This window comes from Chanos chanos, chromosome 4 (assembly GCF_902362185.1).
Source record: "Chanos chanos chromosome 4, fChaCha1.1, whole genome shotgun sequence".
NCBI lineage: Eukaryota > Metazoa > Chordata > Actinopteri > Gonorynchiformes > Chanidae > Chanos > Chanos chanos.
The window spans coordinates 53,739,830-53,755,449 of NC_044498.1; the positions used below are offsets into that span (position 1 = coordinate 53,739,830).

The 15,620-nt window shown below is 42.6% G+C and overlaps 1 protein-coding gene across 2 annotated transcripts in view; it reads right to left on the minus strand.

The window, feature by feature from the left end:
• The window catches only part of ate1 (arginyltransferase 1), a 65,903-nt gene that overhangs the window by 18,832 nt on the left and 31,451 nt on the right, over positions 1-15,620 (minus strand). For both annotated transcript variants that reach the window (XM_030771490.1, XM_030771491.1), the window contains exons 9-10: positions 13,307-13,488; positions 6,777-6,876 (exon numbers count right to left, since the gene is read on the minus strand). In XM_030771490.1, coding sequence (XP_030627350.1) covers positions 6,777-6,876; positions 13,307-13,488 — 282 coding nt within the window. The remainder of the gene's footprint in view (positions 1-6,776; positions 6,877-13,306; positions 13,489-15,620) is intronic.

Sequence of the window (15,620 nt, forward strand, 5' to 3'; positions counted from 1 at the left end):
AAAATGACTCAAATCTTTGGTCTCATCTAAGGGCTCATCCCCATGCGCTGTAAGATATAGCACAGAGGAAAAAGAAACTGAATTTCAGAAAATGACTCCATCCAAGCCTACAATACATGCTTCAGAGAAGAGGAAAGTGGCCAAATTTGGACGAAAAGTGAAAACTCTTGGGCAAGGTCATCACTGAGATATCAGTTACTGGTAACCAATCTTTCACAGTGTTGTATGATGTTGGCTTTAAATGTTGAAAAATATTCACCACAAGGTTATAGATAATGGCCCTGATCCAACCAGCCTCTCACTTTTTGTCATGGCTAACTTTAACCATAAGGCATTTAACCATAACGCAGAGGTGCCCACTGCTCCTGCGTCTGTTGTGTGTTCACTACTGGTGTGTTGGATGGGTCAAATGCAGAGTGTGTGTGTGGAGACTTTAGTCTTACCTGCCACTTCATTGATGGTGGATGGACAACACAGGACATGGTTTTAAACACAAAGGCCATGCATGGGCCCCACACTGGTTACTGTATTAGAGGGACCTTCCTGGGCTTGCTTGATAACTGGAATGTGTGATTGCAACCATGTAACGCTTGAAACAGTGGAGCAAACATGGTCAAAGGAATAAGGCTCACTGAATTGCCATACCTGAGCTGCATGGTCAACTTGTGCTGAACAATAATCTCTTAAGCCCAAGAGCAGTCACAGGCTTCGTTGTGACTCTAAAGAAGTGTGCAGCTCATTTCCACCACTCTATTCTTGTCAAGCAGCATTAGAGGGACATTCAGGAGGACCTTTCCCTGCCCAAACACAACCTAATCCAGGCCATGGCAACAAGGTGGAAATCAACTAGGATGTCAACTTTCCATCATCCAAATATTAGTGTAAGTCTCCGTGATTGCACACACACACTGTGAACAGTGAGCAGTGAATTTGTCCTCTGCATTTAACCCATCCAACACACCAGCAGTGAACACACACACCAGACACAGGAGCAGTGGGCAGTGCGCCCGGGGAGCATTGGGGTTAAGTGCCTTGCTCAAGGGCGCACAGCCGTGGATGTTGGTTCTGGGAATCAAACCGGCAACCCTCCGATCACGAGCCTGGTGTGACTATGGTCTTGGTATAGATGTAAATCAACATATACAGTAAGTGACATACTACAGAAACTAGACACAACAACTACACAAAAACAAATTGCCTTAGTGAATCATATATGTGAAGGTATATAGTTTTGCTATAAAAAAATGATCACATTTCAGATGCATTTGAACTGAAGGGGCTGGACTTACAGATTCTACCTCTTCCAGGGGTGTTTCTTGCTGCTCCTGACTGATTCTAACAACACTTTCATTCTTGCTGTGCAGAGGGACAAAGTCTTTGCATGACAAGTTCATGTGTAATGGAAGTACACTTTTGATGAGCTCTATGCAGGATCTGTTCCTCAAGCCTGAAAATTTGATGGTCATTAATGAAACAAATCCTCTGTACGAACGCATCTGTACACCTGGCACACTGAGAACAAACCACACAATCCTCTATATGAACACATCTGTACACCTGGCACACTGAGAACAAACCACACAATTCTCTATATGAACACATCTGTACACCTGGCACACTGAGAACAAACCACACAATCCTCTGTACAAACACATCTGTACACCTGGCACACTGAGAACAAACCACACAATCCTCTGTATGAACACATCTGTACACCTGGCACACTGAGAACAAACCACACAATCCTCTGTACAAACACATCTGTACACCTGGCACACTGAGAACAAACCACACAATCCTCTGTACAAACACATCTGTACACCTGGCACACTGAGAACAAACCACACAATCCTCTATATGAACACATCTGTACACCTGGCACACTGAGAACAAACCACACAATCCTCTATATGAACACATCTGTACACCTGGCACACTGAGAACAAACCACACAATCCTCTGTACAAACACATCTGTACACCTGGCACACTGAGAACAAACCACACAATCCTCTATATGAACACATCTGTACACCTGGCACACTGAGAACAAACCACACAATCCTCTATATGAACACATCTGTACACCTGGCACACTGAGAACAAACCACACAATCCTCTATACGAACACATCTGTACACCTGGCACACTGAGAACAAACCACACAATCCTCTATATGAACACATCTGTACACCTGGCACACTGAGAACAAACCACACAATCCTCTGTACAAACACAACTGTACACCTGGCACACTGAGAACAAACCACACAATCCTCTATATGAACACATCTGTACACCTGGCACACTGAGAACAAACCACACAATCCTCTGTACAAACACATCTGTACACCTGGCACACTGAGAACAAACCACACAATCCTCTGTATGAACACATCTGTACACCTGGCACACTGAGAACAAACCACACAATCCTCTGTACGAACACATCTGTACACCTGGCACACTGAGAACAAACCACACAATCCTCTGTATGAACACATCTGTACACCTGGCACACTGAGAACAAACCACACAATCCTCTGTACGAACACATCTGTACACCTGGCACACTGAGAACAAACCACACAATCAGGTTAGGGTTAGGGTTAGGGTTATATATATAATACTAAACTGCCTAGATGCCCAACAATGTTTCAGACGACTGATGCAGAAGTGCAAGTAAAAAAATGTACAGCAAACTGTATTCTGTAGTGATTCACAACAAGCAACAGAGAGAGAGAGAGAGAGAGAGAGAGAGAGAGCCACCATTCAGCAGATGTAAACAAACAATCTGCCTCAACACCCCCATTGAACAGGCCGGAATACTTATAGTTTGAATTAACCTAAAGCATCAGTACAACAAAGCCCACCCGGCTGTGTCCTCCGTGACATGACCGATGGCATAATCAAGTCTCTGAATGTTTCCATAAAGAAAAAGTATGACTTAGGGAGAAAACCGTCAAGACCAGGTGACCAGTGGAGACACTTAATGCCATTATGCAGTCTTCTTCATAACTGATTCCTTTATCTTTTGCCTTCTTTCAACGGAAATCCAGACACTGTGCCAATCAACCACATAATTAATGAATTATTACTATTGTACATATATCGTACATGTACAATCAGAAGTTCATCTCCTGAGGGAATTTTCCTTTTGCATTGTGCACCAGGACTTTATCATAGAGCATATCTGTCAAAGACAGGTCAGGGTGTGTATACATACGGGTGTAACCATATGCAGCAGGTCAGGGTGTGTATACATACGAGTTTAACCATATGCAGCAGGTCAGGGTGTGTATACATACGGGTTTAACCATATGAAGCAGGTCAGGGTGTGTATACATACAGGTGTTACCATATGCAGCAGGTCAGGGTGTGTATACATACAGGTGTTACCATATGCAGCAGGTCAGGGTGTGTATACATACGGGTGTTACCATATGCAGCAGGTCAGGGTGTGTATACATACGGGTGTTACCATATGCAGCAAGTCAGGGTGTGTATACATACGGGTGTTACCATATGCAGCAGGTCAGGGTGTGTATACATACGGGTTTAACCATATGCAGCAGGTCAGGGTGTGTATACATACAGGTGTTACCATATGCAGCAGGTCAGGGTGTGTATACATACGGGTTTAACCATATGCAACAGGTCAGGGTGTGTATACATACGGGTTTAACCATATGAAGCAGGTCAGGGTGTGTATACATACAGGTGTTACCATATGCAGCAGGTCAGGGTGTGTATACATACAGGTGTTACCATATGCAGCAAGTCAGGGTGTGTATACATACGGGTGTTACCATATGCAGCAGGTCAGGGTGTGTATACATACGGGTTTAACCATATGCAGCAGGTCAGGGTGTGTATATATACAGGTGTAACCATATGCAGCAGGTCAGGGTGTGTATACATACAGGTGTTACCATATGCAGCAGGTCAGGGTGTGTATACATACGGGTGTAACCATATGCAGCAAGTCAGGGTGTGTATACATACGGGTGTTACCATATGCAGCAGGTCAGGGTGTGTATACATACGGGTTTAACCATATGCAGCAGGTCAGGGTGTGTATATATACAGGTGTTACCATATGCAGCAGGTCAGGGTGTGTATACATACAGGTGTTACCATATGCAGCAGGTCAGGGTGTGTATACATACGGGTTTAACCATATGCAACAGGTCAGGGTGTGTATACATACGGGTTTAACCATATGAAGCAGGTCAGGGTGTGTATACATACAGGTGTTACCATATGCAGCAGGTCAGGGTGTGTATACATACGGGTGTAACCATATGCAGCAAGTCAGGGTGTGTATACATACGGGTTTAACCTTATGCAACAGGTCAGGGTGTGTATACATACGGGTTTAACCATATGCAGCAGGTCAGGGTGTGTATACATACAGGTGTTACCATATGCAGCAGGTCAGGGTGTGTATACATACGGGTGTAACCATATGCAGCAAGTCAGGGTGTGTATACATACGGGTGTTACCATATGCAGCAGGTCAGGGTGTGTATACATACGGGTTTAACCATATGCAGCAGGTCAGGGTGTGTATACATACGGGTTTAACCATATGCAACAGGTCAGGGTGTGTATATATACAGGTGTTACCATATGCAGCAGGTCAGGGTGCGTATACATACGGGTGTTACCATATGCAGCAAGTCAGGGTGTGTATACATACGGGTGTAACCATATGCAGCAAGTCAGGGTGTGTATACATACGGGTTTAACCTTATGCAACAGGTCAGGGTGTGTATACATACGGGTTTAACCATATGCAGCAGGTCAGGGTGTGTATATATACAGGTGTTACCATATGCAGCAGGTCAGGGTGCGTATACATACGGGTTTAACCATATGCAACAGGTCAGGGTGTGTATACATACAGGTGTTACCATATGCAGCAGGTCAGGGTGTGTATACATACGGGTGTAACCATATGCAACAGGTCAGGGTGTGTATATATACAGGTGTTACCATATGCAGCAGGTCAGGGTGCGTATACATACGGGTGTTACCATATGCAGCAAGTCAGGGTGTGTATACATACGGGTGTAACCATATGCAGCAAGTCAGGGTGTGTATACATACGGGTTTAACCTTATGCAACAGGTCAGGGTGTGTATACATACGGGTTTAACCATATGCAGCAGGTCAGGGTGTGTATACATACAGGTGTTACCATATGCAGCAGGTCAGGGTGTGTATACATACGGGTTTAACCATATGAAGCAGGTCAGGGTGTGTATACATACGGGTGTTACCATATGCAGCAGGTCAGGGTGTGTATACATACGGGTGTAACCATATGCAGCAAGTCAGGGTGTGTATACATACGGGTTTAACCTTATGCAACAGGTCAGGGTGTGTATACATACGGGTTTAACCATATGCAGCAGGTCAGGGTGTGTATACATACAGGTGTTACCATATGCAGCAGGTCAGGGTGTGTATACATACGGGTGTAACCATATGCAGCAAGTCAGGGTGTGTATACATACGGGTGTTACCATATGCAGCAGGTCAGGGTGTGTATACATACGGGTTTAACCATATGCAGCAGGTCAGGGTGTGTATACATACGGGTTTAACCATATGCAACAGGTCAGGGTGTGTATATATACAGGTGTTACCATATGCAGCAGGTCAGGGTGCGTATACATACGGGTTTAACCATATGCAACAGGTCAGGGTGTGTATACATACGGGTGTTACCATATGCAGCAGGTCAGGGTGTGTATACATACGGGTGTTACCATATGCAGCAAGTCAGGGTGTGTATACATACGGGTGTTACCATATGCAGCAAGTCAGGGTGTGTATACATACGGGTTTAACCATATGCAGCAGGTCAGGGTGTGTATACATACGGGTTTAACCATATGCAACAGGTCAGGGTGTGTATACATACGGGTGTTACCATATGCAGCAAGTCAGGGTGTGTATACATACGGGTTTAACCATATGCAGCAGGTCAGGGTGTGTATACATACGGGTGTTACCATATGCAGCAGGTCAGGGTGTGTATACATACGGGTGTTACCATATGCAACAGGTCAGGGTGTGTATATATACAGGTGTTACCATATGCAGCAGGTCAGGGTGTGTATACATACGGGTTTAACCATATGCAGCAGGTCAGGGTGTGTATACATACAGGTGTTACCATATGCAACAGGTCAGGGTGTGTATACATACAGGTGTTACCATATGCAGCAGGCCAGGGTGTGTATACATACGGGTGTTACCATATGCAGCAGGTCAGGGTGTGTATACATACAGGTGTTACCATATGCAGCAGGTCAGGGTGTGTATACATATGGGTGTTACCATATGCAGCAGGTCAGGGTGTGTATACATACAGGTGTCACCATATGCAGCAGGTCAGGGTGTGGATACATACAGGTGTTACCATATGCAGCAGGCCAGGGTGTGTATACATACGGTTTTAACCATATGCAGCAGGCCAGGGTGTGTATACATACGGGTTTAACCATATGCAGCAGGTCAGGGTGTGTATACATACAGGTGTTACCATATGCAGCAGGTCAGGGTGTGTATACATACGGGTGTTACCATATGCAGCAGGTCAGGGTGTGTATACATACAGGTGTTACCATATGCAGCTCAAGTCAAGGGATTTAAGTGAAAGAAGCCATGTGTGGATCTGACCACAGGACCATGACAGAGGGCCATGTGTGATAGTGAATGTGTAGAGCACGTAGACTATGACGTGTTGATAAAGAGCAGGTTTACCTTGTAACGCATCTTAGGACAGGAATGGATATAGAAGCCCAGGTAGTAGAAGGAGAGCTTGGGTGACTGTTTTTGCAACTGTCTTGTGAAAGCAATCTCCCTAAAGAAAGAAAAGAAGGGTAGAATCATTTTTTTTTCCCCCAGTCATCCCAGTTCTTCATCCCACTGAACCCCCATCTGTACTTCTATGCTTAAACACTGAAGTAAACAAAACTGAAAATAAATACATAAATAATAAAAAAATAAATAATAATAATAATTTGGACATTTCCATTATCAGTTCGCTTACAAACCCCTAGTGCACTCCACAATTAAAATGGATTTTTACTTAACAACGATGAATAACTGACCTTAACCACACTACCCTTAAACATATTTAACGATGTACAATACAAATATAGAAATCTGACATGTCACTGTTAATTTTTCGGTGATAAGTTGAGATAAACTTGATGTTACGTGGCTTTCAACAATACCCACTGACAAGCAGGACCAAACTGACAGCTGTGCTGAGGTGGTGCCATGGTCAGAGTAAGCAACAGCAGTTTTTATGGTAGTGACACAGTTTAGATAAACAGACCCACAGATTGGTAGCCCCAGAACTTTTACTCAAACAACAGAGGCACAAAGCTAATTAAATGGGACCAGTGAGAAATGTGATGCCGTTGTTGATTGCATGCACCGGCAGACCAGCGGAATCAAGGCTTTGACACGCTGATCCTCAACCTGACTAAGCACATACAACTTTCAGTTCATTTTCTTGCTAAATCAAACCATTTTTTTTGGTTTGTTTGTTTGTTTTTGAGTCTGAATCTAATGAAAGGAACATCCCCTGAACATTGCCTCACCAAGCTGTGTAACCCTGTGTGGCTGAAGTTATATCTGGCACCAAAGTTTGCTCTGAGAACTTAAGAAATCTGGATACTTTGCATAAGCAAGGGGAACTAGCTCTTCCAACCACATAAAACTGCAAATTTATGCAGTACTTCATGGAATTGAGACTGTTTTTCTGCGGTTAGCTAAATGAGCACTAACCTAGAGTCAGAGGAAGTTTGCAGTCCATCGGAGAACAGCATATCTCACTAGCACAAAGATGTCACAAAAACCACTCCAACCAAAACGAAAGCATCTTTGTTGCCGGTTAAATGTATTACTCAATTCAAAAACAGACTTAAAAAAAACCAAACCTTTTCTTCTCAAACTTTCTTAGTTAGAACATCACATATTTCATGGTTAATATTACATCATTATGTGGTCACATAATTGCATGGTTATTCCAGCAGCATTCTGTGAGAGCTGAGAAAATTCCAACACTTGAGGGAAGATCTCTGGGACCATGTATTTATGAAACTGTCATGCACCTGGATGGGTCAAAGCCAAGTGCCAGGGTGCCTGCACACAGGTGGGTGCAGTTCCCTTCTTCTGACTGTATGGATGAAGGTGGCCAGTGGAGAGAATATAGGAAGGAGAGGAAGTCAGAACTTCAGAGATCAAGCATAAGGCACACTGCAGCACTCAGGACAAAACGTCAAGGTCTAACGGCACAGGTAGGCTGTTCGCTCATGAGGGTGTTACAATAGTTCCGCCTGACGAGTCATGACATGTCCTTTTTTCCACAAATGTTACATAGCATGAGCCAGCCAGACAAAGCTGTCACTGAGACATGAGAGGAAAGTAATAGTTACGCTGATTAAAAATAATGTTTATGAATTCTGTGTTTTAAATGAGTCCTTGTTAAAGAGTGCATATCATATTCTCAGTGTGGCTAGAATATGATTAGAGATGGCAAGAAGATAATTCAACTCAACAGTCATGGAATATTTGTCTCAAAGAAAATTATTACTGTCCAGAAACTCACATCTGGTGTTTTTTGTTTTTTTTTTCTTAAACCCTGGGTATGATTATGCACTCTGCACTTATTTATGATGTTTTACAATCGCTCGCCAAGATCTCAGTTGGGAGAGGAGAGCTCTGAAAGTGCAGATTTCTAATCATCACACAGCACAGGGGCAGTCAGTGGATGCAGTTTCCTCACCTTTCTCTCTCTGCACATTTCCCTTCTATTTCCACTGCACTCTGCTCCATGTGCATCACTTCTCCATAAACAGGCCTCATTATGTCTCTCTTCTTCGCTCCTTTTGTGTTCTACCTCCATCTCAGACTCCCACTATGTGAGTGGACTCGTTTTTTTTCTCAAAGTTTCAGAGGAAGAAAAATGACCCCTAAATAAAATAGATGCAGTGGAAAATCAAATAAAGGGGGTCAGACTGAAAGTAAAGAAAATGCAGGAGATTGGAGGAAGGGGGAAGAAAAGGGGAGAAGAGAGAAAGTGAGAGAGGGTGGAGAAGAAGTGACAAAGTGTGAGGTGCTGGAAGGTCAGTCAGTTGCTGCCAGGTTCCTGGGTTCCCATCCCTTCTTCACAAAGCCTTCACTCTCCATGAATGAGAGGGGGACTGGGAGAGGTGAGGGGCCCATTCACAAAAAACAGAATGAAACGCTGCTCCTCCTCCCTCCACCCATCCCTGCCCCCACCTATTCCTTTGGCAGCGGCTTGAGGCCCCCATTATCCCCTCTTCAGCGTGCCGACAGTCCAACACAAGCCAATTATCTCCCTGTGCTCTCTGAAGTGCCATAAAAGATGCCTTTCTATTAATGCAGGAGCAACTCTCTCTCTCTTTCACTCTCCTCTCCACGCACTCTCTCACACACGCAGACACACACACACACACACTTACACATGCAAGTGCATTCATACAATATCAAATAATGGCCTACATACCACACACTGACACATGAAGGAGAGAGGTGCATGTAAGCTACGTTCAGATCATTTCTGTAAATGGACCCGAGATCTTTCAGGGTCTCTCTTATTCGTAAGACCGTCCAACAGAGCAACACCAGCCAGATTTTACACTTTCCAAGAATTTGTATATATTCAAATTTTAAATGTGTTATGATTTCAGTTTTGTAGAAAATGCTATATTGCAACAGCCTACAGTGTTTATCTTGTTGTGTGGTGTGCATCCACAAGAGGGAGCTCATCAACACCTTGTTGAAGCCTTTGGGATTTTCTGCTGCCACGTTACTACAAAAAAACCCCACACAAAGTAAAGTGCACAGTCACATATTCAGAATTCTTCACATTTCAAAACTAAATGATCACAAAGAACATTTAGGTTGGAGACAGGTCTGATTTATATAAGTTTAAGTTTAGGGGTGGGGATAGAATATGTATTGATACTGTATTAAATGTACTGATACACAGCTACAACACTGTGTGAATATTGTGAAACTTTATACAACCCACCTTTAAAATGTAAGTGTATATTTATAATTTTCAGAACTGCCTTGCCACAAAAAAAAAAAAAAAAAAATTCTCCTCAACACATGGTCTCAGCTCTGTCCCCACCACGGCCTTCTTCCTTGATGTTCTGTTTGCGGCTTTCAGGATCCTACCTAGTTTTACGCGTTTTAGAGACGGACAATCTATTTATAGAAGATTTATAATCCTGAAGTCTCCACTGAACCTGCTCCTTCAACCAAAAGTCCTCTTCAACATTCAAAATACATTTTAAATCCATATATTCACAGATTTATTACAAACTATTCCTTTTAAATTTATGGGCAAAACAGGAATAGGTGGAGTGTTAGTGTTTGTTGTTTGCTTGTTTTTGACTAATTATAAGTAAGGAGTCCACATCAGAGCACAAAGACCACAAAGGCCTAAGTAATACTCCATTAGAATTAATTTATTCTAAATCTCAAAATCATTTTCTTCAACAATGACAGCTTGGCTGCTATACAATACCAACAAAAATTTATATAAAAAATGTTGTGTAGTTTGGTGGACTGTGTTGTTTTGGTGGATTGTGTAGTTTGGTGGATTGTGTAGTTTTGGTGGACCGTGTAGTTTTGGTGGACTGTGTAGTTTTGGTGGATTGTGTAGTTTGGTGGACTGTGTTGTTTTGGTGGACTGTGTAGTTTTGGTGGATTGTGTAGTTTTGGTGGACCATGTTGTTTTGGTGGATTGTGTAGTTTGGTGAATTGTGTAGTTTGGTGGATTGTGTAGTTTTGGTAGACCGTGTTGTTTTGGTGGACTGTGTTGTTTTGGTGGATTGTGTAGTTTTGGTGGATTGTGTAGTTTTGGTGGATTGTGTTGTTTTGGTGGACTGTGTTGTTTTGGTGGACTGTGTAGTTTTGGTGGACCATGTTGTTTTGGTGGATTGTGTAGTTTGGTGAATTGTGTAGTTTGGTGGATTGTGTAGTTTTGGTAGATTGTGTAGTTTTGGTGGATTGTGTAGTTTTGGTGGATTGTGTAGTTTTGGTGGATTGTGTAGTTTTGGTGGATTGTGTTGTTTTGGTGGACTGTGTTGTTTTGGTGGACTGTGTAGTTTTGGTGGACCATGTTGTTTTGGTGGATTGTGTAGTTTGGTGAATTGTGTAGTTTGGTGGATTGTGTAGTTTTGGTAGATTGTGTAGTTTTGGTGGATTGTGTAGTTTTGGTGGATTGTGTTGTTTTGGTGGATTGTGTAGTTTTGGTGGATTGTGTTGTTTTGGTGGATTGTGTAGTTTTGGTGGATTGTGTAGTTTTGGTGGATTGTGTAGTTTGGTGGATTGTGTAGTTTTGTGCAGGAAATGCTAAGAGTACCTCGGCAGATCTACCTGCAGTTGGGGACACACGCTTTCCTTACAGTTTTACTCTCAAACACATTTTGAAAAAACAACAAAGTAATTTGCAAAGACAGAGGGTGTGCTTTATTCCTGTTTGGGTCTTTGAGTGGAACATTCTCATTCGCGAACACTGGCTGACAGGTAGCTATGTATTTGTGGGTATCATTGGTGGAACACTACTCTCCCCACAGTGTGTTATTGTCATGCCATGTAGCTCAACGTGTGGAAAGGCATGTGTGCCGGTGTGTGGCTTCCATGTATGGAGGAGGGAGAGAGGTCCATGGGCCACTGAGGCCTTGACTACACTATGATGCTTTTGAATAAAGCTTTCTCAAACTGTTGTTTCAAATGACCGAATTGAACATTATACCAACTTTAGCTCCATGCATGTTATCATTTATGGCATCTTTGAAAACACTTGATTTTAGCAACATTATACATTGGATCTACAGAAGAACACTATTTTAAATCATTCCTGACCTTATGAAGTGTCCAGTGGTATCTCAGAATATCAGCACAGAAAATGATATTTGATGTAACAGAAAATCACACACTTTTCTCCCCAGTGGCATTTCTGGCCTAGGTCAGACATTTTCAAAGACTGAATCTCCTCCACCTCCAGTCTTTGCATTGACAAAATGAAATTCACACCGCTCCCCATAATGTATAGATGTGATATAGTATCTCAAATTAGACTGCTTTCCAAAAATGATACTGGATGAGTGACAACATTGATGCTGCATCTACATTAATAATACAGCATATGACAGAGCTACTACACAGCTAGGTAGCTTAGCTGCTATGCACTGCTATATATATATATATATGTGTGTGTGTGTGTGTGTGTGTGTGTATATATATATATATATATATATATATATATATATATATACATATATACACACACACACATACACACAATCTACTGGTATGTAGTTCTCGCTTAGCTGGTTAGCTAGCTTCGTGCACTACATTTCAAATAGCTAAAACCAGAGACAAACAGATGCTTTTAACTATGCTTTTCCACTAAAACTTACCTCTATACTTTTGTCTCCTTTCTACCTCATCTTTTCTCTTCTTTCTAAACTGTGCCCCTGATGGCTTTCATCTTTTCATTAGTACAAAGAGACCAGTAGAAAATTTCAACAGATGCAGTGAAGTGTCAACTGGCGCTCTCCCCTTTGACCCAGCACAAGGCTTTGACCCAGCACAAGGCTTTGACCCAGCACAAGGCTTTGACCCAGCACAAGGCTTTGGTCCAGTACAAGGCTTTGACCCAGCACAAGGCTTTGACCCAGTACAAGGCTTTGACCCAGCACAAGGCTTTGACCCAGCACAAGGCTTTGGTCCAGTACAAGGCCGACATCCACAGTCCTCTGTTCCCTCTGAGTCAATTTCTAAATTTAAATGAAATTTAAATAAAAGCTTTTCTGACACAACATTTCTGTTCTTATTGCACGCCAGCATTTTTATAAAATGTAGTTAATCATTATGGACCCTTTTTCTGATATAGTCAATAACATTAAGGTCTATGTAATCTCACTCAGTCATTAACTAGGTTCACAGTACCAAATACAGCTGCCAAACTGCACTTACAATCAGTTTACCAAACTGGCTTTGGATAATGTCCTGCACAGCCCATAGACCACTTCGTCTCAGGATCGAAACCACATGACACTTTCATATGTTGCTAATTGAAAGTGTGAGAAGAACTACACCAAAGAAAATCCATTCCAGAACATCACTGAGCCGTGAAACCACTGAACCCAGTTAATCATATTCTCACTGTACCACTCAACTATACAGCAAAGGTGGTTGGCAAGCAGGTGACAAAGACAGCAGGACATCTTCATACACACCTCAGTGCAGAGTAAGAGCCCAGGGAGAGAGAGGCGAAGTCGGGATGGTAATAGAGGTACACAGAGGAGACGCAGGTGGGCAGGATGTCGACCACGCCCACTGCCACAATACGATCATCAAGCCAGTACTGCTGGTGGAAGGAGCCATAGCCCATCTCTGGTCCATCTGGGGCAGTCTCCGCCTGAGGAGGGAGGCAAAAAGAATTACTGTTAAGATTTGACCGCTATATATATATATATATATATATATACATATATATATATATATATATATATATATATATATACATACATATATATATATACACACACACACACACACACACAGTGAGGTAGTACCTCACACACGTGTGTGTGTGTGTGTGTGTGTGTGTGTTTATGTATGTATACATGCACGCACGCACGCACGCACGCACACACACACACACACACACACACAAATATACACACACATATATACAGCTCTGGAAAAAATTAAGAGACCACTCTAAATTTCTCTTAAATCAGCATCTCTACATGTATGGCAGCCATTCCCTTCCAGTGTCTGTTGAATTCCAACACAAGCACACCTGATTCTACTGAATGAGGCACTGATTAGGTGATCACCTGAACCAAATCTTATTTAACAAGGAAAAGTATAAAAACCACTCTTGTGGTCATCACTATCTTTTTGCAGTAGGACCAGCTGGATGACAAAAACAGTGCTGGTAGTACCTCAAAAGTAATTGGAATTAAAAAAAAAATAACAGTTATAGGCAATTACTTTTGAGGTACTACCAGCACTGTTTTTGCCATCCAGCTGGTCCTACTGCAAAAAGATAGTGATGCCAAAACAGTTGAAAAGAAAAGTTTTGAGTGAGAAAAAGAAGGGATCTATTCTGGCTTTACTGGCAGAGAGACACAGTGAGTGTAAGGTTGCTTCCATCCTTAACATTTCAAAGACGGCGGTTCATAAGAACAAGGTCAAGCAGCAGACACTGGGGACAACAAAGCTACAGACCGGCAGAGGGCAAAAACAACTCTCCACTGACCGGGATGACCGCCACCTCATTCAAATGTCACTCAACAACCGCTGGATGACATCAAGTGACCTACAAAAAGAATGGCAAACGGCAGCAGGGGTGAAGTGCATGGCGAGAACGGTTCAAAACAGGCTGCTAGGGGCGGGGCGGAGGTCGTGCAAAGCTGGAGAAAAGCCCTTCATTGATGTGAAGCAAAGAGGAGCCAGGCTGAGGTTTGCAGAAGACCATAAGGATTGGACTGTAGAGGACTGGAGTGAGGTCATCTTCTCTGATGAGTCCAATTTTCAGCTCTACCCAACACCTGGTCCTCTCATGGTTAGACGGAGATCTAGAGAGGCCTACAAGCCACAGTGTCTTGCACCCCCTGTGACATTTGGTGGAGGATCAGTGATGATCTCAGGGTGCTTCTGCAAGGCTGGAATTGGGCAGATTTGTCTTTGCGAAGATGAATCAAGCCAATTATAAGGTTATCCTGGAAGAAAACCTGCTTCCTTCTGCTCGTATAATGTTCCCCAAATCTGAGGACAGTGCTCCATGCCACACAGCCAGGTCAATCAAGGTGTGGATGGAGGACCACCAGATCAAGACTCTGTCACGGCCAGCCCAATCTCCAGACCTGAACCCCATTGAAAACCTCTGGAATGTGATCAAGAGGAAGATGGATGGTCACAAGCCATCAAACAAAGCCGAGCTGCCTAAACATTTGCTCCAGGAGTGGCATAAAGTCACCCAACAGCAGTGTGAAAGACTGGTGGAGAGCATGCCTAGACGCATGAAAGCTGTGATTAAAAATCAGGGTTATCCACCAAATACTGATTTCTGGACTCTTCCTAAGTTAAAACATTAGTACTGTGCTGTTTAAAAATGAATATGGACTTGTTTTCTTTGCATTATTCGAGGTCTGAAAACACTGCATCTTTTTTTGTTATTTTGACCAGTTGTCCATTTTCTGCAAATAAATGCTCTAAATCACAGTATTTTTATTTGGAATTTGGGAGAAATGTTGTCAGTAGTTCATAGAATAAAACAAAAATGTTAATTTTACTCAAAAACATGCCTATAAATAGTAAAACCAGACAAACTGATCATTTTGCAGTGGTCTCTTAATTTTTTCCAGAGCTGTATACAGATATATATACACACACACACACACACACACACACACACAGACACATGTATATACATACACATAAAAGACACCAAAAAGAACAAAGCGCTGGTTTACTTTGTTTATAGACACGAGGATGTATCTGTCTTCTGTTGGTATCACTGATTTTATGTGAGTGTTGTAA